At 38.1% G+C, this 25,707-nt stretch overlaps 1 protein-coding gene across 10 annotated transcripts in view; it reads left to right on the forward strand.

The window, feature by feature from the left end:
• adgrb3 (adhesion G protein-coupled receptor B3) overlaps window positions 1-25,707 on the forward strand; it is a 124,628-nt gene that overhangs the window by 29,318 nt on the left and 69,603 nt on the right. For 7 of the 10 annotated variants that reach the window (XM_089011519.1, XM_089011524.1, XM_089011522.1 and 4 more), the window contains exons 3-4: window positions 19,751-19,861; window positions 21,576-21,737. The exons of 2 other annotated variants lie outside the window; for them this stretch is intronic. In XM_089011519.1, coding sequence (XP_088867645.1) covers window positions 19,751-19,861; window positions 21,576-21,737 — 273 coding nt within the window. The remainder of the gene's footprint in view (window positions 1-19,750; window positions 19,862-21,575; window positions 21,738-25,707) is intronic. One more of the 10 variants, XM_089011525.1, reaches the window with a different exon arrangement.

Consider the following 25,707-nt stretch of genomic DNA (forward strand, 5'->3'; position numbering starts at 1 on the left):
TGGAACCTGAGGATGTGCAATACAATATGGCATTTACCTCAAGAAAGACAACCAATAAAACACAGTTAATGAACTCGGCTGAGAAGTATTGTGCAGCTGTTAACAAAAAAAAAAAATGTCCATAGCCGCTCGCGTGACATGATAATCCAGACTGCTTGCATTTCCATTTTTCTCCCTCAAATCCGTTTCTTGCGGATCAGTGGTTCTGTCAGATGCTCGCGAGAGCAGGAATATTAAAATTTTGTGCAAACAACAAGGCAAGATTTTTACTCATAAAAAATCTACCTATAGATGCAGCTGATTTCAGAAAGTATGCTTATATTGAATTATGATCATATGTATAGTATTGTACACCAACCTGTCAAATCGAAAGGCTGCAGGGTATCTGAAGTTGTTGATTGTCACAAAATATTTCCACAGCCTCTTCCAACCGTTTACCGGATGTAAATCTGGAACACACAAACTGAAGTTGTAAATAACAAAAGGATTTGGGTCACGGTGATGAATGCTGTTTGATTTAAAATGCAAACTTGTTCCGTGTTTAGTAATGCAAAAGCATCTCGTTTTCCATCTCAATGGGAAAAGAAAAGCCAAATATAGAAGCATTTTCTATTTATGTTTCACAATTTGGATTCTGTTCTGATATAGCGGCAAGTCTTTAAGGGCTCTGCAGCAAGATTTGATAATTGCACATGTTTTCCACTCATTGACTCACATTTTTATGGCTCACAGATTCCACCAATTTAAATGCTGCACTGCGCTACGTTTAATAAATGGAGTCTTTTTAAGAGCTGATCCCCATCATTAGTGGATTGTTTTGAGCTAAAGCATAAGGTCACCTTCGATGCGTTCATTGGGCAAGGAAGCGCTTTGGCTAAGGAGACTTAATTATGGATGGGCTAAAATGAACATCTATCATATTTCAAGTCCAATATTATGACATGCTTAAAGAGCATTAATTTAGATTAATGGCACCGGGGGAGCTGTAGCTATGTGCTGCGTAACCCTAAACAGCTCGTCCCTCTTATAGTTTGCACGGTCGCAATATGTAATGTTATTTTATTCATTTTAAGAATTAGAACACGCAAATTAATAGACCCACAAATATAGTTTTCAATTGTATTACTGATTATCTGCAATGCACTGTAATCACTTTGCCTTTGATTAAGATTGGACAAAAATGCCAAGGGCTTACTTTATTTAATGCATAAAACCTATAAATATGTCAATAAATACGAATCATTGGAAAAGTGGATACATTTCAAAATCTGTTGTTTTAAAGCATCACATTCACTAAAATGTAAATGTGTGTTACTTGAAGCACGCACCAGTCAGATTATCTAACACAATGGAAGACCTGCATTATTCTAATGCACTTTGCGTTTGTCAGGCAGCGGGCCCAGTCACATAGAGGTGGGCGGTAATATCATGTGAGTCCGGCTCGCCGCAGCAGCGCATAAACATAGGACAGTTATTTGCTGCGAGTGTGGAAAACTGCATATCTATGCATGCTTCCTTTGATTTTTTTTTTTTTTTTGGTACAACAAATGTGTTGCTGCCAAACATCTGTAACTGTACAAGTGTGCTTTGTTCACAACCAGGCATTTGCAATCTATGATGTGTGTGTGTGTGTGTGTGTGTGTGTGTGTGTGTGTGTGTGTGTGTGTGTGTGTGTGTGTGTGTGTGTGTGTGTGTGTGTGGGGATATGGGGATGAGGAACTTTATGTGCGGGAGTACTGTGATCAAAGATACATTACATACATTCCAGGAAGGTCCACTACCAGGAAATGCAAGTCATACTAAAGCTTCACATGTATTGTCTCTGAAGTCAATGAATGGATAACCAAGGTCTACGATGATAGCCACTTGTAAAAAAAAGTTTCATATGGAACCCGATCCAGGATTCCATATGAATTCTTCATCCCTCTTCCTGGAAATAAAATATCCGCTGAATAAATTAGAACCCTATAAGCATCAAATTATATTCGGTAGGATTATACAGCAAAATTAATTGGAAATAACTCCCTCTGTTTGCCTCCCATCATCTTCTTTCCACCCAAATTGCATTAGCTGACCCAACAGGCCAGCTGCTTCTGGATTCAAGTCACCTGAACGAGTGCATTTTCTTTCAATGTCTCGAAATGAACAGAGCTCTCATTAAAATAATTTCAAGCACCATTTTTACACTTGATTCGATGTCCGCACTCTTAGCGTTTCTGCCTTGAACCAGCTTTATCCAAAATGAGTCCTTGACGCATATGGACACACACACACAAGCACACGCACACACACGCACACACACACACACACACACACACACACACACACACACACACACGCACACACACACACACACACACACACACACACACACACACACACACACACGCACGCACGCATGTTCCCCATCCCCTGCCTTCAATATGGACAGGAATGTGTGGACATTTTTGACTGCATGGTTGCTTGGTAACAGGAACTTGGCATACGATTCCCTTCTACTCATCCTTAGATTTAATTTTCAAGTGATTCCGCGGATACCCTATATCCACTCTTCTCGGTCTAAATGGATTGAAAAGACTAAAAGTCCGTAGGTCGATTCACACACGTCGATTCAGGCAGTGTTTTAATCCTCAACATGCCACGTTTCAACTGCAGCCGGAGCGGAAGGGAAAGTGGCGACAGTGTTGCCGATTCACTTGGCAATGATGAGCAGATATTTTCCTGGACAGTGGCTAGATCAAGAAGACACTGCAGCATCGCAGCGATGATCACTGAAGTAGCAAACAAAAGAGGTCTTGTTCTGACTGAAGCCACACTTTGCCCTCCTGTCGCCTTCTCCGTTATGTTCTTGAATAGATAGAGGGCACCACCCTGGTGTTCTGAGCCGCAAAGAGGGTTGTGATTGAAAAAAAAGTAGCACACACAAAACAATCTTGATAAAAATCCTCCGCGTGTGCGGGAATGCCCACATTTTGTGTATTGACTGCTCATCAGGAGGTACGGATGTTCCGCATTACTCGATTAATCTGAAAGGAATTCCTAGGAATGGAAGCCAATGCTATCGGCTTTATGAGGCGATGCACGATTACTTGTTACAACATTGAGTGAGCATTGGGTGAATCAGTGAATCAAACTAAACTACGTACTTGAATCTATTTTTTGCAAGTACATCATTGCCGCAGTGTCTCAGATGACATTGAGAATAACTATTAAGAAATAGTCAGACGCCCATCCTTAGTTTGTACACACTTAAAGGACAACCGACACCATTTTTTGTTTCCTAACTGACATCAGAAAAACGTTTTATAGCATCTAAAATACCCAAAACACGCAAGCTGATAGTTTTAGTCAAATGCAAAACACAAATAAAAATGACTTAAAGTGTGCTAAATCTGCAAAAAATTCAGCTGCGAATTGGGCATTTTCAGAAAGTCCCGCCCCAATTTTGTGACGTCACGCCAAGATGTCTTGACTTGCTCGAGAATTAAAACAATGGCTTCATATTCAGAGAAGATGCTTTCTTGTTACGCATCCAGTTATGAATATGATTGAAATAGTTCTGAAGAGGAAAGCATACATGTTTGCAATCGATTAAAGACGTTCTTCCGGGTCATTTTGAGGCATCAATACTGATGTGTAGCACCCCGAGAAAATGCAGAAGATGGTGCCAGAGCTCCGTTGATTTGTCTTCTTGGAATTTGTGTCAGCGAATATCAAATAGTAGTCTTGGTGCAACACACGATTCACCATCACGTTATTTATGTGTTTTCCTTCTAATTTTGCCATCAACACGGATCAACACGAAGTTTTCAGACCAAACAAAGTACCGCAAAATGCAATGTGTGTCCTTTCTAAGGTCCCTTCCCATTGTTTTAATATATAAATATATATATATATATATATATATATATATATATATATATATATATATATATATATATATATATATATATATAATTTTTATGTTTGTAATGTCTTCAGTGACGTGATGTCAGGATTCATCACCAACTCAAAAACGACTTCCTGAATATTCAGCGCGTGTCTTAAAACGTGAAATATAGCTATATGCTATATAGGTATCTTTGTAAAATACGCTCAGTAGAACTCAGTAGATGTTATTTGAAGCAATTTTACAAATTATAGAAACAACTTGTCAGTAGCGTCGGTTGTCCTTTAAACTAAAAACATTTTTTTTCACACATTTGAGCTTCATTGAACACGTTTGCCTTCCAGATAAGTATTTTACAATGTACCTCTGTTAAAATTGACGGTGTAAACATAATAGTTTAAGTTGTCGGTTTCCAGTAAATAGGATAAGGCTTGAAAGTGTTCACTATTCAAGACAGTTTTCGGAAACCTTCAGTCCTGGATACCACATGTTGTTACTGACAATAACAGCACGAAATTTGCAAAGCAACGGGGGAATGAAACAATAAAACTCTAACCTGCAGCTTGATGTCAAACAGCACATTATGGCTTCTCTTTCTTCTTATATGGCTCTTTGTAATATTTCAAAGCGAGCTGCCATGTAAACTTTCTTGACAGGGCTGTGACAGTTCGAAAGGCAAATGAATAGCATTTTAATCAAGGAGGGTGAACACTAGCTCTGCCTTAATGCATTGGTGCTGCTGGTGTCATTTGCTCAGATCTCTACAAAGAAAGAAGACAGAAAAGTCGGGAAAATGAAAAGTTGGAAGAGAAGCTGAGGCCAAACTGCAACGACTGACATGGCCGGGAAACCATAATGAAGGAAAATCTCCCGCTGATTTGAGTTTTTGTGATATTCCCCGCGGGCGTTACTTCGTCTGCATCTGTCATAAGCTCAAGGGAAGTCAGAGAAAAGAAGTCGTGTGATGAAGAGCTTGAAATGGGAAAAAAGAAGAGGTCGTACTTTGACCACATCGGAGGCCACTAATTACATGCTGCCAAGTAAAAGTTGGCTGAGACCGTGAAAAAAAAGAGGCAGAGAAAGAAAACGACTGGCTCATCGGTGGTAAATTATTGAAAGAGTCAGTTAATGAATTTGCTCTCATTTGTTTGGTGATGCGGCCTTGGCACTCATGGTTGCAGCATGTTGCATTTACATTAAAGAGTAAAAACCGCCCCAGAGAAACTGTCTTGGCGAGGAAAAATGCTCTGCACCCTCCATATTCACAAAGTAATATCTTCAGAAAATGTGTGTACTTCTTTAGAAACTTTAATTGTAATACCAGTCGGTATACATGTTCTACTTTTTATGGATACATCAGGTGTCAATATTACGTATATTATACACCTCCAACTGTTATGATCAGGAAAATTAGCCGTTATAATATTTATTTTATGGCGTCACAATTAATTGTATGAGTACCAACCATGATCACAAATTATATGTAAAGACACAGTCTTTATTTAAGGTTATCACATCACGTGAATGAATTAAAAGTGCATTGTACGTATAACACATAGTCATATTTTCAATTCCCTTATATTTACTCCAGTAAAATATGTCTGCTTACGTAGTACACTGTAAATTCTGCTATATAGAACATGTACACAAGTCATGTATTAATACATTACAAGTATGTACTATTCGCATAGTTGGTATTTGTATAGTGTACATATTTTACACAGAGTCAAAAAAATCTCTCTTCTTTCTATTTTGGTTTTAAATTAAAATAATTTTACTTTCTTTCAGTTCTGTGCTCAATGTTTCCCTGGATTGATGAGGAGTGTCTTAATGGATTCTGTCATGATCCAGCACCATAGCGGATGGAAAAAAATATTTTAATGATCGCTAGCAGACTGTGAATTCAACACTGGCAAAAACTATGAGAAACTTTTTCCATCAAGCTTTTTCGTTTATTGGCAGGAACCAAAACAAGCAACACATTGTTCTGCACTGAAACTAGTTTTTTTATGTTATATAAACCTATTAACAATTGAACATGTCTTGCCATTGTTTTAAAACTTGAGTGATGTGCACAACAAAAGGCACATAAATATATTGTGCTACCAAAAGCCTTCATATTCTTCAAAATATGACCCTGCGCCTTATACAAAGGTGCACCATATATGTGAAGTAATATTGAGCCACGACAGGCCTCACAACTACTGTCAGCAGCCACCGACTTGCCCCTGTAGAAGAAGTAGTGCATAACCCATACTGTAGCACTTTATAAAGTGGTGTTCCTTTTATTTTGAAAACTTTTCTAGATTTCTATTGTATACGGATGTATGTATTTATTTGGAAAACCTTTATATTTGGATTTTTTTTCCATTCATTGAAGGTGCGCCTTACACTCCGGTGCACCTTATACACCGGACAATACGGTGCACAATATTAAAATTTGCAATATTTCAAAATTACGGCAACTGCTATTGACTGAATATGGGGAATGTTTAGCTGAAAATTTTATCTTGGTTGCATTGTATAGTGAACCCTGACCCATTTGCGCCCCGCCATCCATTTATCAGTGGCCCGCAATGTATACTAAAAAGGCCAGTTGACAAGACCCACAAGGCATGTTAAAAAAGAAAAAAGGGGTAGAGGTGGGCAAGGGAGGGTGTCAAAAATACGTGCCACTGGTTTAATAACATGTTAAATAAACATAAACTGCCCACTATTTGAAGATCTACCACACACATATGAAAAAAAAAAAAGAGCCAGAGAGTTGTTTGCCGAGTGATAATTACTGTTACCTTTTGATCAGCACTGACCTTCAGTCTCATGTAACCTCACGGGTGACGCAAATTAGACACATTTTTCAATAATGAACTGGTCAAAGACACCAAATTGCATCACTTTTAGTGACGTTCAACAATGGAGGTTCCACAATAATGCATTTTCTGATGGTATAGAAAGAAAGGAAAATGATTGTCGTTGTCTAATAGTGTGCCAGGATTTAGATGAGCTGGGCGTCAATTGACAGGAAAAGTTCTGGTTCACCATTACAGAGGAAGCGTTGCGGCTTGCAAACAACCTTTTCTCCTTTTTGAGGGGAAATTGCTTGGCCTCAGTTCTGCCGCGTTATATGGATCAGAGTTCTGTCTTTGATTCCAAGACTCTCATTACATATTGACTGCTTCTCTGTCTACAACACGAAAATAGTCTTTGTCTTTCAGACAGCCAATAAATCTGAGGCCCGAGCACACAGATCTTTCAAACTGTCAACTATATTGGGATCAATCCGTCATTCACGTCTGCCTGTCATCTGACACGGTCACCATGGCCTCAAATAGTGTCCGTTGAAAGTTTATTCACTGGTACTTGGCTGCCTCTTTTTTGCAATCTTGCTAATGTGTATGATATGAATTTCTGCAGTGCCTGATAGGAATAAGAAAGCTTGAGTCGGGAATCAGCATGGCAGCCAAATTAGTTGCGGGATAAAATAAACGTGATCAGTCAAAGGGGCCTAATGTTGTGGTGTTGACACGAGATGAATTATTATTTCATCACTGAATCATTTTTTTGTCAATGCAGGAACAAAGATGATACCAGGGAACACCGGCTCCTTCTCTGGCATTGAAAACATTATAATAATGATTAGAGCCTGTCTGTTGTTGCAGGCATTGCATGGCAGACCACTGGTGCGTAATGAGTAAAATGTAAAATGGCTCGGTAATTGTGTTGTACAATGATTTAGAACCTCTGTTTATTTGTAATAATTTTACTGTCTTATATACCAGGGCCAAACTGTCCTCATTATAATGTCAATTTACATTACAGAGAGAAGATCTTGGAAATATTTTAACCAAAATGCAAAATATGTAAATAGTAAAATCTACCGCGCCTTCCACCCAAAATTAAAATTCAATTACTGGCTGAAGGCAACTGAAGTTTGTGACCATTGAGGATGGTCAAGTTTAAAATGGTGAGGAAAAAAAATGCATTCATCTCTGCCTCTAAATACCCGAATGAGGTAAAAGCATCGTTCACATTATGTTGGTTCCTTTATCCATTCAACACATCTTCTTACACTGTTTTAACACCGAGTTGCTTTTGGTCATCAAACTTTAGTTTCAATAAACTGTAGCATTTGTCGGAAGGTGGGCGGCATGAAAATAATGTTTTTTCCCTGCATTTTGTTGATGAAAGGAAAGTAATATGTCGCGGTTCACTACTGAAAGAACATCAAGCGTCCTCACAGCAGTTCATATGCAGTGGGGAAATATGGGAGTTGTGACTCGCACGTGGCTATCATCAAGGAAATGTTGAGGATAATATCGCAAGACAAGCAGATGAATAGCATATCTTGTCAGGATTTAATGCATTCTTCCACAATATTTTTTTAATGCCATTATTATCTCTGAGTGCATCGACGGATTCCGACACTGTGAGACATTTTAGACTACACAAGCATTATCACCATGAAAATGTAAGAAGTGTATTATGTTTCATAGCAGAGATCATTTCCTGTAACCGCAACTCATCGCCTACTTTTTGTCAGTGAATAAACCATGTTACGGAACATGGCAGGCTGACATGATCTTGCCCTGGAATACATCAGAGAGGCTATTCAGCCGAAGGAACTGAAACTGCCGGCGTCATGGGCTTTTAGAACCTCCTATTTCTCTGCAGCGAGTGTACATCTATGTTTTTTTTTTTTCAGTCTCGTGAATAACCAAAGTGGGTTTCGCAAAGAGAATACATCAAGGAAGGAGCCCAAAGATTAACTTTAAGAGCTTTTTTACACCATCTCCAGACCAGATCCCCTACACCAACACACACACACGCATAGGCTCATATAAAACACACACTCTGAGGAATCTATAAGAACCTCTATAAGACGGCTTATAGTGGTATCCCGCTTCACGCTGGTGTGGTTGATTTTCACTTTCGCTCCGAATCAAGAAACATGGGCCAGAGTTTAAGTGACAGAAAAAAAGCATGATTGGGAAATTGATTGTAAATGGGAGTCCATACATTAAAAGCCCCCACAACTTTGGGACCTGTTACATGGGTGAGGCTCCATAGAGTTTTAGAAGCTCTTTCTCTATGAAATAGCACATGATTGCAATACTTTCAACCAGTTTGGTTGTTGTTTTCATTCACATTTTTAAATGGGTAACATAACATTTTTGTCTTTTTGTTTTCTCTTTTCTCCAGACCATACTACCTACAGAAAGTACAAAATATTACATGACTCACAGACCACTCTGGGATCGTTTGGCACCACAAATGGTCCACGTTGTCTATGTTTAGAAACGTTGATTTGCTGATAATGCCGTTTCCCCCTTTTCTTTATGATGATATTTGGTCCATTGTAAGAGGAAAACTGTTTGTGATAAGAGAATCCTGTTGCATCTCATTACATCCATATTGAATGATTAGGCTTTACATTACAAACAGTAATCTGAATGACCTGTACTTGAACATTGTTATTTTTTTCTTTCCCTGATAACACTTAGTATTCTAGACATGGTGACCGCAGGGAATGCTCATGACACGTTAATCAATTCCATACACTGGGCCAACGGTAAAATGTTGAATGGCTAATTGACCACATTATTGGTGCATAGCTTCGTGCCGTTGCATCGTGCAGACGTGCACATTAAAAAACAATTAATTCCCAATACTAATATATACTACTCTTGGTTGCCTCGCCTGCTGCCTGTAACAAGAAGCTGTCAAGGATGAGTCATTTTCAACTTAATCTCATGGCTTTTTCCCCTAATTTCTGTTCAAAGCGCGATCACTTGAATGCAACATTTCGTCGCACGGTCACAATGTGCTTGTGATGGGATCGTATTGATTTGTCAAAATACAACAGAGAACCTTTACTGATCAAGCAGATATCAATCATGAGATGATGTCTAGTAATGCTGTAACTTGCTCTCATCGCAGATTTCCTTATTCACATGCACATTTGATAATGTGATAGTGTCCTGTAAGCATATCGAAGCAAATACCCCCACTGAGACAGTCTTCACTAAGTCGCTGTAAGATAATTAAGAATCTGCATAAATGAATTATTTTACAACCCACTGTTAATGTCCGGAGAAAACAACAGGAAACGTTATTCTTGATGTCACTCACAGGAAATAATTAGGAAGCAGGTCTATTAAAACGTTGCATTTGATCGACACTGCAATTTGTAAAGACTGTCAGTAAATGACAAGATCTTTTATATTCTCGATTGCCAATCCATTCTTTAAAGTGAATCTCAATATCCCTCCAGTGAATAGTATGCAATGATTGAATTTCAACATATGGCTTCATCCGTTATATTCAACTTGAAACTAGCCACGTTGTGTTTACCAGCAACAATTCTTCACTTTTAAATTGCTTGCAAGTGTTAAAGATAAAATTTGGAATCATCATTCCATTATAGAAAATCTATTATCAGAGTGTCATCATGTTTTGTCTAGAATATTAAGGATTAGGGAAGTCATCAGTGCAATGCAATCTTATATTGTTTAGTCATAATAAAATACTTATTCGCTTGCATGTGTTGTACTTATTTACGACACTGACACCCAAATTAAGTTTAATACCACAGATACACTAAATGAAAGGAATGAATGGAAAGTACACAGAAAAAAGTGGTATGATAAATTTACTTAAATGCTTTTCGTCATGCGGTAGCAGGAAAAAAAAACCTTCTGAATCCAGATACCGTTTTGAAGTAGATGTATCGTCTACTTTAAAAGGGTATCTGATACCAAATTATTGTATTTTGTACAACATGAAATGTAATGTTGCAAATAAAAAAAACAAATAAATAAACACACAGATACATAAACAAATGCATACATACATTTGTTCATTAACAAACAACTAAATAACTAAATAGCTAAATAACTAAATAACTAAAAAGATAAAAAAAGATAATAAAGATAAATAAATAATCTTTTCGACAAAAAAATAGTATATTAATTGGCTAAAAATTACCATATCGTTTATTAATAAGGTGTTAAAATAGAGCAACTAACTTAAAAAGATAAAAAATGTGGTACCTCTGGTTGGTGGTTAAATATCTGACTTGTCTAAGAAGGCCGTTCTGAAATGTGGTCAGTCTATTGTGAATTGAACTTGAAATTCCTCATTCCTGTTCAAAATTGTAAAACTTCATTTGAAATTGAATTCAACTGCACATTATTGTCACTAAATTATCACAAAGATAAAGAACAAGCCGAATGGATCCCTCATATGAAGGAACAACAAAATTCTTGTTGTAAGGAGCAGGGCACTCACACAAGAACACAATCAACTCAAAACTTTAACCCAAGCATAAAACAGGACATCAGGGGCCCTACAGGGGATATTAGTGGGCTAAGTAAAAGAATGACAAAACAACAATGTATGTGACCTTACATTATATGACTTCGTTTTCTCAACAACAACAAAAAAAAAAGAAAAGAAAAGTTGCTACAGCACTGCACTGCCACCGAATTTTCTATCATCAGAAAATAAAACAAAAGTGTATTTCTAGTGTGACATTTCAACATAAAACCAGCTGGAAATGACACCAATATTTTCAGGGGGGGAAAAAAGAAAGACTCAATAATACATGGGTAAAGCAAGTACAGTCCAGTGCAGCCATGCATATCTATGAAACAAGTGTTACAAATGTGATTTGATGTTCCCCAACTCGGTATCAGAATCTATTAAATAAAAATCACATCTCGCCGCTGTTGTGCTCTTGTCTCAGGATATTTTCAGCATCGCCAGTGTGTCCTTGTAATTATTTTCGAGAGGGTATTTGCTTTAACATGAGCTTAGTGAATGAGCCAAGACAGGGCATGTTGCAGGCATCTTCCTCATGACTAACTTGCATATGACATAATGTTCCTTACACTGATAGATGCAGGGTGGCAGTCTGAAGCTCAGAGTTTTATCACTGCAAAAGGAGCAGACATGATTGGAGCAGTGGAAAAACTGACAGCATGAATTATGAAAGTCTCATTTGGCCCTTGTTGGAGATGATTTATCTTGCTTCATCCATTGCTCATCTATTCTCTCCTAAAGGTGGAAATGCCCTGATTGTGTTTTGAAATTTTTTATTTAAATTTATGATGTCTACCTTTGGTTTAGAAATACAAGAATTCACTCGTGTGCTCAAACAACGATTCTATTCAGACCAAGGTCACTACTTGGCTAACAAAACAAATTGCTCAGAAAAAGGACAAGATATGCTCTCTGAAAATTGTCGATGGATGCAAAAGGTGCTATAAAAATGTGTCATCTTTCTCACTCGACAGATGCACGGCTTAGCATGGTGGCATCAAGCTTGGTGGTGTGTGTGTTAATGCCAGGTCATCTACTGGGCTTGTGTACGTCCACAGTGAGGCCAAGATCTGCTCCAGCACTATGTCAATGTCTTCTTACATCGACATTTGCTTGTATGACTTCAGTCATTTCAATCTTAACCTACAGGAGAATATTTCATTTGAAAGCCACTCAGAAAATCGCTGATAACCCCCAGATTGGCAATAGTGTCTGTTTAGATTTTTTATTCATCAACAGCACAATTAACAGAGGTATACATTTGCCTTCGCTTTGTTACTGTCATTGATTTTTTTCAAGACATTTGCATCCTTTAAACTAGAACAATTGCAATAAGTTGAAAGATGAGCACTTGTCAAATGGAATAGCAATACATATACAGTATTTGCCTTGCAGTCAAGAGGCTCTATGCTTACATTTAAACGCTCCGACATTGCTTTAGTTGGTTCTCCGCAGCTTCTCTTATGTTATCTCATATTCTGAAAATATGTATGATTGGTTCATGTCGGATTTGCATTGTCCATATGTGTGAATGTGCATGGGAATGATTTGCAAATACCAAATCCAAATCAACCTTACTGATTGAGGCAACGCAAAACACAGACGGATGGATCATTGTAAACTGTTGACAGATGAGAGCCTCATTCATCTGATATATCCAATGCCTCCAGCAAATCGAAATGCACGTTCATGACTCGTGATTCATTAGTAATCTGCTTCCATCCTTGTTTCTGTCAGTACACAGTCGTCCTTTTCAGTTTTGCCTTGCACCAGCGGCAATTTTACTCACGGGTGGTTCGCACATTTTTTTCCCCTTAAAGCTGTGGATCTTGCTAGTTATAAGCTGCACGCTTGGCATCGCTTTCTCTTGAAAACGTTCCATAGGCGGATCCATTTTCTGATAGCATCATGCAGCGGAACTGAAATCACAATACGCGACTCGTATTATCATGCAGAGAGTAAATCTTTGTGGGTAGATGAAACGGCAAGGGAGATGCTTTTATTTGCTGCTGATTATATTTTCAGTTTCGCTCGTGTTATTTGAGACTGTCTTTTAATATTATTGTTATTATTATTATTTTGAGAGCTTTATTTTCCCAAAGGCACATCATTATAGTACAATGCTTAGTTTGGGAAATATGCATTTATTGTTGTGGCTTTCAACAGCAGCCGAGATTCAATTTATACTTGTTTGGATGAATTGAAGTGATGTGAAAACAAGAGTGAAGGCGGCATGACTGTGTGTGTGTGTGTGTGTGTGTGTGTGTGTGTGTGTGTGTGTGTGGGGGGGGGGGGGGGAGAGGGATCATCTGCTTAAAACACCCAGCAACAGTGCTTCTTGATGCAGTGCTTTGATAACGTCGGAGCTCCATCTAGTTTGCCCAGCGTGCTACTGCTCAATGACCCTGTGCTTTAGATATGTGCTGCAAATGATCTATAGTATTCTTTCATCAGCAGCCGCTCGTTGCTTGCACCTCCGTGCAACAAAATGCGCTCAGATGGCTTACATCAAACTGTTCTGCCAGTGTCGGTCTGAGTGCTATCTTGTCTTTGGGAGACTTTACATCCTTATAAATGAGGTGCAATGGCGGCTGCACGGCATTCTAATTTGGCTGTAATCTAAGTCATTAGAGGAGTCAAGAGCAAGCAAACAGATGGCAGAAGAAATATGATAGATACTATGATGATAATTTTCTGAATCAGTGCAACCCCCTCATTTTCTTAAGCAATGACAAATTGACACAACCCCCCCCCCCCCCCCACACACACACACACACCCTGCCTCCTTTAGCGGCCTATTGTTGAGGTTGTGCCAGAAATGAAGTTAGTGGTGTAACAGCGCTACAATGAATATCAGTCATCCAGATGTTTTCGGATGATAGTCCAGAAGTGGATTGACAAATATTTTCAATTCCAATATAATGATTCATTGGCCACCTTTACCATTATCTTAACTATTATTCGAATGAAATAGAAATCATAAAGCTATCTATAATAGTGAAATGACTTTACAGATCTTTTATACGTATTCTTTTTTCAATTGCCTGCTGAACAATGTTTTCAAGTTATCTCTTTGTTAAATCAAAGTGGAGAAACAATGCATGAAGTTTTCTTTGAGATATTAATTCAACATTTGTATATTAGCTATTTAAAAAAAGTGTCATTTATTATTTTTTTTTGGGGGGGGGCTGGGAAGAGTTATTATGATAGAGTCTTCATTTGTTAGAATCCATTTGGATTCGGTCTGACTGTATTGTGACGAAGAGAGAATAATTTTAAATATGAAACAAATTATATATACAATTAAAAATAGTTGGGCTGATGGCTATGTCAATTATATCTCTTTTACAAAGAAAGGATAGCATGAGGTTCTCATTCAAGGATATTTACCAGTAGATAGATTCTGAATGTCCGGCCCTTCTGCTTATCTGCGTATTTTCAATACTTTATTCCATATCCCCAAAACATGCATTTGGGATCCACTGAAGACCTTTAACTGCCCAAATATATGAATGTGAGTGAATGCTTGGTTGACCCGATGTTCCCTCAGAATGGCTGGTGACTTTTACAGGTCACTCAAGATCACCCATGATCCTGAAGTGGATGATTGGTTCCGAAAATGAACGGATGAATGGATGAATAAACAGGAAACATAAAAGAGCAAATATGCCTTTACCCTGAAAAACCGAACCAGATCGACTAGGTTAACATCTTAAATGCATTCATGCCATTCACCATTGCCAAAGCTTCTCTAAAACCGGGTTTAAGCCCCTTACAAAGCCTAAAATAGCATCACATTCAACTACAATGTGCCAGCCTCCAAAGCTCAGCTGTGGGAAGTGGATCAAAGACAAGCATTGAGTAATGAGGTATTCCTTTTTCTGTGTGGACTAAACGCTTGTCGGTATTTTGGGATCTTAAACGCTTCAAAGTGCAGCAGTAATAAAGTGCCACTCATTAAGAGTTTGAGCTTGTCGATCAAGAATAAATCAAGGGCAAAAAAAGGAGCTACAGTACTTCCAGTCAGATCTCCAATAAAGGGGTATTCACCCTAGTTTTAAAGGTATATGACTGACAGTAGCCCCAGAAAGTAGAATTTGAAATTTGCCCATGCAAAAGTGCCCAAAGTGACGTTTTTGTTTCGACGGGCAGTAGTCCTTGGAACGTGTCCATGCAGTGAAGCTGTGGTTGGCAGAGTCACTGATGATGTTTTAAGCCTTAAATTCCCAACATGTAGTTGATCAAAGCCAGAATACAGATGAAGGTTACCGGCACAGGGAACTTGGAATCTCTGATTGGGTGCTGCGTCTTGACTTGTTTGTCAAGTATACAGCACGTAATTAGTTGTGGGACATTAATTAAATCATGCAGGAATATCTTTGTAAATATAGCCGCTAATTAAGCCTGAGAGCATCGCTGAGCGGTGATGGGTCTGAAAAGCTCTTGAGCCCAACAAATCAGGCTCAACGGAATAGTTTGGCAAGGATAAGAGCAAATAGTCCAGCATTATGGCAATTCACCATTTGAACTATGCTTCTCTGTTAAGCCAGAGCCCGGTGGACACACCTTTACTAATCATTTGTGTTACTGATGGAGTCATCAGACACAAGTTTTTCAAGATATGAGCAATCACTTGGCCAATTGAGTTTATTTTTATCTTGCCTTGAGTTGCAATTGCTAGATTGCACCAGATACACTTCACAACAAGCAGGAGGTGACAGATAATGAATAATTCTACTAGAAAGAACTACGGTATCTTGATGTTCTTTCGCCCCATCAGTTATTTTGATATATTTATTTATTTATGGTCAAAGTGACAAAAAAATGTGAATGTTTGTTTTTATTCATCATATTTTTTTTTTTTTTTTTTTTTGCAGGGACGGATTAAAGGCTTTTCATTTAGGAAACATGATTTACCATTCTACAGGTTTTTGTTCCAATTTCAAAATCGAGACAAACTCAACCCTGATGTTACGTGTCCAACAGAAGCAAAAGCATGATATTCCTTTTTAAGCAGACGGATTACAGACACAAGATGAATGTGCAAAGAAGTGTGGATCGTGGGGGTCGACAAATCATTTTCTTAAAATTGAGAGAAACACACTCACCGGAAAAAAACCATTATCAAACCTCTGATGACTTGTTGATGTCAAGCTCTTAGAAACTTGAGGCACGATTATATCCGCCATTGATCCTAAAACCTTAAATATCTATAAAGACCTCTTTGTTTTCTTACCAGGGTTTATTGTAAATTTGATGCTTTAGGTATCAGAAAATGAGCTGAGTAATGTTTTTTTTCTCAGGATATTTATGTTATTTAGTTAAGGAGCAAAATGTATACTTTACTTACACCTTTCTGTGTGTGTCTGGGGAGGGGGGGGGGGCAATTCAAGGGGGGTCTTATATTTCTGTCCCCAACCAGAAGAAAATAGCACATTGTAGTCATAGCGACCTTCTCCCAAGGTCAACAGCCCAGTTTTATTCTCATAACAATGCATTGAATTATTGGAAGTTATGAAGTTATTTCAAGTGAGGAATTTTCTCACTGTATGAGCAAAAAAAGCATCACATTTTGAATCTTTCATCAAGAATATCTGAAATTCATCCAAAATCACATGCAGGCATGAGGAACTGAATGGCTCATGTGAAGAAATAAAAATCACAATGATGGATGTATATATTGATCAAATCTGCACGTTTATGGATGCCAACAGTGTTATTCCTCAATGTTCTTGAATGAAGACACATGAGTTTTCCATTCACTTTAAGACATTTAATAGTCTCCCAAATAGCTCTCCCAACTAGAAGATAGCATCTCAAAAGTCACATTTAATGGCTTGCAACGTGCTTTGTGCCTTGTAATGTCATTTAACACCTTTGCAAAGTATTCCAAACTGCTTCTCATAAATTATTGTAATTTGTTCTCTCGCCACTCACTTGACTTAGTCATGTAATTACTTTCTGTACTTCTTTTGTTTCATTTTTTAATCACGGACCCACACCACAACCATTAAACTTGAAGCATGACGCAATCCAAAGAGTGGCTCATTTTATCACAAAATGGTGAAAAAGCCGATAATAAGGAAGATATGTGATGAATGGTGTGATATTTCAGCATAATTTAAGACAAATAACTGCTTGTGGGGTGAGTGTCAATATGAAATTTGCAATAAATAAATATGAGTCATTATTGTTTAGGAGTCAGACTGATTGAATTAGATGTGCGCATTAACATCAAATAATGTCGAATGAAAGACGTTTAGGGTTCACCTTTCAAATTCTATAGAAAGCGCATCGGGTCAATAATGACCCTACACATGAAAAATTGTGTCAGCAACACAAAAACTGCAATACATTAACTCATTCACTACCATTTTCAAAGTTTTGGGGGAATTGAAAAGCATGACGTGGAGCCCCATTCCCGAATTTGTTTGGGTTTTGTTTTTTTCTTGCAGAGGGGTGCATTTCAACCTACGTTAAGACCTTTGGCAATATTTTTCCCTCCCACGAGGGGTCAGCATTTAACTTTGGTACACCGGCCCTCACTTTCAATTCAGATAACTCTACAACCAAGTAAACTCAAATTAAACTTTTTTTCTGATGAAAGAAGAGAGTCCAACATTTCTTACGTTGAATTGAATGCTTATGTAGTCTTAAAACTCAATATTCTGTGGGTCCTGTAATTTGAGTGAAAATGACAAAAACCCTGGCACTGACACATATTTTCACATCATCTGGGAGTGAATGAGTTAAAAACTACAAAAGTTAGATGCAACTCCAAATAGGCTCATGTCACTACAAGTCTCTTTGAGGAATCCATGGAAGATTAAATGACACAAATATCAAACTGTAAATTAGCCCTGTGGTCACTCTGTATATGAATTGATAGCAGAGGTGGCCTCTTGGGCTGCCGTCCTGCCTGTTTTCCAGCTCTCCTAGGAGCAACGCATCTGATTCAAATAATCTGGATCATTCTACTGTAATGCTGCTTCAGAGCTGGTTGTTGATCTGATCATCCGAATCAGGTGTGGTGCGGTTGGAAGAGAAGATAAATGGGAATGACTGTTGTCTTCCAGGCCCGGAACAGGACATGCCTGATCTACAGGTTATCTGAGCCATTTACAATGTGTTTAAAATGGACTTCCCTCCTTAAAGACGCAGTGATATTGGTGAAAGAAACGTGGTTTTTGGTTCACCCGGAAAAATTGAACATTTTGGAGGTATCGAGGAAAAGGTTTTTTCAGCTGTCATCTGTACTTCTTTGAAGGTGTCAGATGTTTCTCTCCTCATCCAAAGAGCTTCGTCAGCGAACTAAAGTTGCACTGGTAACTTGGAAAGCCCTTCACTAAATCGCCATGGTGGTTTAAGGTTTAATTTTGACCGTGCTCACAACAGACGTCTTAGGCCGATACCACATGGGCTTAGTCGTGCTAATGAGGTGAAACCAGAGCCAGGGATAAAACAATAGAGCTAAACAGATTGGCTTCAGGCAGTGGTTCACTGCTCCCCCAACCTTAGGGCAGGGAAGTATCAGAGCAGGGGTCCGGCACAGGGACCTATCAAGAGCAGGGGATGGGAACAAGGACCTATGAGAGTCGAGGTCTGGCCCAGCCACATCTATCCATTAGGGATATAGGGCCAGGGTTACCAGCACAACTTTAGTTCACTGACGAAGCTCTTCGGCTGAGGAGCAAAACGTCCGACACCGTCAAAGAAGTACAGATGACGACTGAAGAAACCTTTCCCTTAATGGACCACTCCTGTACAACTGAGAGCCTACACAGACAATATTTTGGAGGTAACAATATTCCGCCTGACCGCGGTGATACATAATGTGATTGTGTGACTATGATGTGCTTGTTATCCATCACCTGCTTTGCCTTGAAAATGACAAAATTGCTTCAGTTGGGACCATATGTTCAAAAGTTGTTGGTTCCAGTAGAAATAAGAACATTTAAAACATTTTTGGATAGTTATTGGAGTTGTGGTTGACTAGACTAAAATTACTTTTGTCAGTGCTCACTGTGTCCCTGTGTTGAAGTCAAAGTGAGCATGCATTGCAAAGTGCACAGCTCAAATTGAAATACATTCACAGTCATTTGGCCTGAGTCAAACAAAACCAAATGAATCATGAAAGGAAACTGTGGATCAATCGCATGTTATGTCCATGACCCCCCTCCTCTGTGGCTTTCTTACAGCTTACACATTTTACTTTCATTTTGGTTTCTTTTTCTTTTTTTGCGTATGTGGGAGTGAGGGTCACCAAATCGGATTGACGCGGTTGTCAAGTCAAAGCAATATGCGAGTTAATTTGCATGTTTTCTCTGTGTCGACATTCTGCTTACAAGCTCAATTCAGAATTTGACTTCACCCTAAAAATGTGTTGCATTGTCCTATGCCCCAAAGTGAAGGACAGATCAAATACAAACATGTGTGTTCTTTGTTTTGAGCCATGTCCTGCGGTTGTTCCCAACATCCTGACGAAGAGTATGTAATAACATTTTGCCTAGCTTTCATATCAACCTCTATTTTGTCTCTCAGAATATGGAATGATCGGAGAGCATACAGTAAAAAGTCAGCGGCCAAGATCAGTTCATGACACAAAGGCCCTGCAGGAGCAAGCTGAATCTGCTAAATTTATGGCACAAACTGGTAATATAATAGTTATATTTCCATGTTTTATTTTCTGAACTAAACTTAATTTCATCATGCATGCTCTCTCTTCTACTGCACCTTCTTTAGTGGAAATGTTTTGCATTATAATTCTTTTTTTTTCCCAACTCATTACACAGAATAGACTTTTCAAACTAAGGCCCAGATGTAATTGTTCAGATCCCCTAATGTGTGATAAATGAAATGCCATTGGCTGATAGCCAAGTCATAATATGACTTTGACTTCAGTGGAGCTTAATAATTCAAAAGTGAAAAATAAAAACAAGCATTAAGATGTCAAAGCACGGTGTGGAGTTCATTTTAATGTTATTATCATTTAAATTGATTGATGGATCGATTTATTCATTTTAATGGCTTTCGTGGGTTATTACTTCTGGAGAGTTTCGTTCTTTGTTTGATTTGGGGAAAGTGTTTACCATTTGTTGTTCTGTTTACATTGCTTTCTGTGTCCAACATTTTATCCACGGTTCATGATCATTTTAATTTGCAACCCACCATCTCCTAAGTGACCACTCCCACCCATCGGCACTTTTCCTTTCCATGTAACACACGCTTACGCTTCGGTACGTCGCATCCCTGTCGAAGTGTATTATTAGTGTGGTTTTCTGTGCTTCATCCTCACATTATTTAAACTCCCTGTGCTGCCTCATTTAACAAATTGATCCACCTTCCAGTCTATCTTATAATCTCCAAATTTAATGGCAGAGTTATGATGCTTAATTGGCTGAATCGATTTATGTTGTCATGCTATGCTGAGAGGAGCTGCTTAAAGCATCAATTTCTCCCCAAAAAGTCTTAATTAAAATACTCGAGATGAAAAAAATGGTAATAATGATTGCATACCAAGCATTTTTTGTCGACTATGGTGTTGTTAATATAATCATGCTGCGTCACGATTACAAGCGTCATGTTTGAGTCCGATTTGGGCACTTGTTCAGACATGTTATTTCTGTTATTAATAATATTTTTTTAATATTAAGAGGATGCATGTTAACTCAAAACTAAACAATAGCAAAATCAACACTTGTCTAACAGGCCTACAACACAAAATACATTGTATTTTCTTTTTTTTTTCTTTTGGAACAAGGACTCATTATTTTTGGGGCAATCGACATCTTTAGATTACAAAAGAATACAAACACCATAAAGAAATTACAGTTTTGCTGCAGTGCAGGGTGATCCATAGTTCCCACCTCTTTACTTACTTCCATTACAGTTTTCCATTTTGTTTTATCAGATGTCATCATCCTTGCATGTCACAATGTTTTTATGAAGTTTAATTTATTTATGCTGATTTTTTTACCTTGTTTTCTTTCAACATGTTTTTGTTTTTACTGAAATGCTTGAAATATTCATAGAGATGAACTGAAAAAAAAGAATGCAACAATGTTGACTGCTAAATTTTTGATAGCCACTTCTGTGATCTTTGTATAAATACACATTTGTTATGACCTGCAGTGATGTGCTTACTTTGTGATTGCTGTCAAAACAATCCATTGCCCATGTGTCAAAGATCACCGAAATAAAACAAAATCTAGTGTCGAGCGCCCAATCTGGTAGTTTTAAATAGAGAAAATCCAGTTTTTCCTCTGGCCAACCTCTCCTCCGTTTTACTGCCCACCTTGCCACTCCTTAGCCGTGCCCCCAAGACCATATGGCTGCATTTAACTAGTGTCACCCTTCTCCCATACAGGTGAATCAGTTGCAGAGGAGTGGTCCCAGTGGAGCTCTTGCTCTGTAACATGCGGTCAAGGGTTGCAGGTGCGAACAAGAACATGTGTCTCACCATACGGAACACACTGCAGCGGCCCTTTAAGAGAATCAAGGGTTTGCAATAACACTGCCCCTTGTCCAGGTAGTGTTAGCCGCAGATTCTTGAATGTTTTTTTTGTAACTCATTTGTTGTTGAAATAGAAGGAAATGTGTTTTATCGGAATGTGTCTTACAACGTATTATGATATTTTTAAATCACTATGAGCAAGTGTTTTCCTTATCGTTATTTTGTGAAAGAGTTTTTTTGTCATTATTACCTTTATGATTTCATCAATTCATAGAACTAAAAGGCACCTCATCAGCAGCAAAATGGTTCCATGACACTCGATTGTGCATGGAGCTGGAACTGATAAGAAATCTGCATCATTTTCTTGAAGGTTATCAGGGATACTCAAAATAGCTCCTTGAACCACACCTTCCAGCCCACAACCCCTCCACCCTCTGTCTCCTGTGTTACATGTATTTATCACTGTACCTTTTTTTAAGTCAAGTGAGATGTCATAAAAAGCTCGAGCACTGATGCATGTACATTCCAGGACCTGCTCATTTTTACGTCAAGAATGCTATGCTGACATTTTAACAGTGGCTGTGTCTTTTTTCAATGTAGCGTTCACACTTCAAATGAAGTGAATTGTTCCGCACCAAAGTCCATGTCGCTTAGCCACTTGTTTGCCACATTGGACCAAATGAACATTACCAGCAGAGCAATCTGATCCACAGTTGGTTTTAACACAATTGAACCAGAGAGGTCTCAACACAGCACTTACACTGTGAATTAATAAAGAAATGACATCAATGCCTGGTCAATTGTGGCTCTAAATGTATCTAAGAGTGTAAAGTGGCCAATTGCGAATACAAAGAAAGACATTTTTTGACACTTGATTTCAGAAAAATTGAATGAGTCATTTGAAATAGCAGCTGAGTGCAAAGCACCTCGAGAGTCACTGTTGTTTAGATCTAATTGCGTTCGGACTTGGATTCGCGAGGGGAAAAAAAATATATACACTGTACATTTTGAAAGGCGCTTAGAAATGAAATTGATTATTATTATTATAAAAATTGGCTTCACAACCACACTTACGTTTCCCTTTTGTCTTCCAAAGAGTGGAAATAAAAGGATATAAAACTCTAAAGTAATTTAGGTTACTCACACATACAACATGTCAAGGTAAAATCTGATCTGCAATGTTCAAAAGGATGCAGTTGTTAAAATCACATAGCGGGCTCTTTGTCTTTGGAGCGGTTCTAAAAATACTGTTTTTTTTGTTTCAAACGAAACTAATCTTGAGTCTTGTGAAAATCGACTCACTGAAATGACAAGTAAACTGCCAATTTTCCTTGTGACATTGAAGAAAACTTTTTCTGAGATACAAATTGATATATATATATATATATATATATATATATATATATATTTTTTTTTTTCTTGTTGCTGTTTGTTTGCAGTTTGTCATGTCATTCATGCAGACATGACTCATCCATCAAAGTGCTGAATGATTTGAGAGTTCTTTGTCTTTTTAATACCACCTATTTTGAAACAGAATGAATATTACCTGAGGCCATCGAGGCTGAATGCTCCTTTCACCCCCCTCCCCCCACCCCACCTTCAACCCCTTTCAAATTGCTGCTGTGGACTGCAACTTTCCCCATTGTGGGATGAATAAAGGTTTTCTGATTCTGATTCTGAAGACAGCTTTTATTTCAGGAATAAACAGTTTGACGGTGACATTTATAGCTGGAAAAAATCCATTGTCCCCAAGTATTTGATGTTCTTGAATTACATCTAAACGGATTATAGCTCTTGTTTTATCATTTCTAGGTCATTCTGGTTGTTTGTGTGTTTGTTTGTTTCTTTAGGTTGTTGGTTTAGTTTCACAATTTGCACACAAAGAGGGACTCAACCAATATTGATCTGTGAAAAAAAAACAAAAGAACACAGTGACGCTTCTCAATCAAACGTTATTTTATAAGAAAGAAATATATAAACATGTAAAAAGGGTTAAAAATGAGAAGCATTTCAGATCACATGTAATTTTGTAAATATAATGAAGGCAAAGTTTTCTCAATCAAAAGACAGCCATCATTCAAGATGACAGTTTCCCTTTACTAAATTGCAATTGATGAGCCAGCGTCTCTTTAGCTTGCCTTTAAACTGGTGGCACTCTTCAACGTTTGTATTAAAAGCATTCATCCTTCCATTATCTGAACATCACAGCAAATTTGAAGTCAAATCAAAAATTGTTTGTTGGATGGCTTAACATCCTTGCTTGGAAGCTTAATATTTCATCCATCCATTTTCCAATCAGTTTATCTTCACGAGGGGCACCGGGCATGCTGCAGCCTATCCCAGGTGTCTTCGGGCTGTCGGCAGGGTACACCCTGAACAGTTTGCCAACGGCAGGACAGAGAACCATTTGCAATCACAATCACATTGAGGGACAATTTACTATGTCACAGTGACCTGCCATACATGTTTTTGGAATGTGTGAAGAAACTGAAGTACCCGGAGAAAAAACACGCAATTGATCACCGTGCAGCTCGCGTAATATTCCATTATGTATAAACACTTGTATTATTGTCATGTACTTTGCCACTTTTGATCAGCTTTATTTAGGTGCATTAAAGCAGAAGCTAGAGGCAGTGGACTTGAACTAATGCTGACATACCTTTGCAGGGACAATAAGTCGGATCCAAATACTCCAGCACTAATCTGGAACTCGAACAACCGGTATTGCCTTTTGTACAACAGGAGCCATTCATTTCCCATCTACAAAACTGCCTTGTGTAGTTATAAAAATACCCCCAAGGTCGGAGCAGTCTACTTTTTACCCATAAATCTGCTCATGTCTGTTCCAGGTCACTGGTCAACTTTAGATTTGTTTGGAACAATGTTCCAATGGGAATTGTTGGAAATAGACATGGAACATATTTTTAAATCACAAAATAAAAGCTCAAAAAATAGTGAGGCTAACCTTTGACAATTGGTGAGGTCCCCCTTGGTCTGCATGACAACATTTCAACGAGTGTATATTTTTTAAATATTCTGGTTCCATTTCAAAGTTTGAAACCTCAAAGACAGTCAACTTTACTTCCTTTCTTTTTATCCTATAGGGTGTTTCTATAAATATTGATCCTGCATCTTAAAGTGATAAGAGATAATCTTTTTTAAGTGTACATTCTCAGAATAAAGGCGAGAACAATTTTCAGCATGTTGATGAGCATTAGGCTTCAATTTTAGCCTACATGTTATATTTGGGGATTTCTACTCACTTGTAGCCAAATGCCTTGTTTCTATCCATAGTCCCCAAGCTAGACTGAACATAGCAATATGACTTTGTATGAATGACACAAAAGAAAAAGAAAACACATATTATGATTAAAAACAGCAGCATTACATATTGGCTTCTTTAAATTCTTTTGAAATGAACAGTTTGAGATGCACTGTAGGATTGTATTCTACTCATTACTTGCAGAAAAAAAAAAGAAAAGTTCCCTTCAACTAAGTTTTGTAATCTCCTCTAGCAGCTCCTCTCGTAAACCTTGTTGCTGGTGATCTTCGATAAATTGTATAAGGCTACAAAGCTTTATTATTGCTATTATCCTGAGCCAAGGCCAGACATGAATTGTGAAACCTATTGTACGTCTGCCACTCTGATTTCCAAATATTACTCTCCAAAGTAAAACTGAGCCAATCGCAAACAATGTCTGCAGTTTGAGGAGGAAGTTGCCATCTGTCGGTTGGAGACGAAAAATTAGATTCCACTCGAAAAAACACCTTTAGCCAACTATTGTTTACAAGGAGGTAATTAGAACAAAACACTTTTGTTCTTGAAAACTCCGCTCACAATAGGCAATGAAATAAAAAGAAAGTGTGTCTTCAGTTACCATTTACATGCATCTCTTTTAATGTATTTGTCGGATTTGGTTTTTAACATATTGAAGGGCAATTGTTATATGACTGCATCTTGAGGATCCCAAAATAATATAGCAGCTTCGGGGACTTACTCTGATCTTAAAGATAAAATGATTGCGTGCCTTGGGAACATTTCTTG

This window comes from Hippocampus bargibanti, linkage group LG13 (genome assembly GCF_051943395.1).
Source record: "Hippocampus bargibanti isolate YZ-2025 linkage group LG13, ASM5194339v1, whole genome shotgun sequence".
NCBI classification, from domain to species: Eukaryota; Metazoa; Chordata; class Actinopteri; order Syngnathiformes; family Syngnathidae; genus Hippocampus; species Hippocampus bargibanti.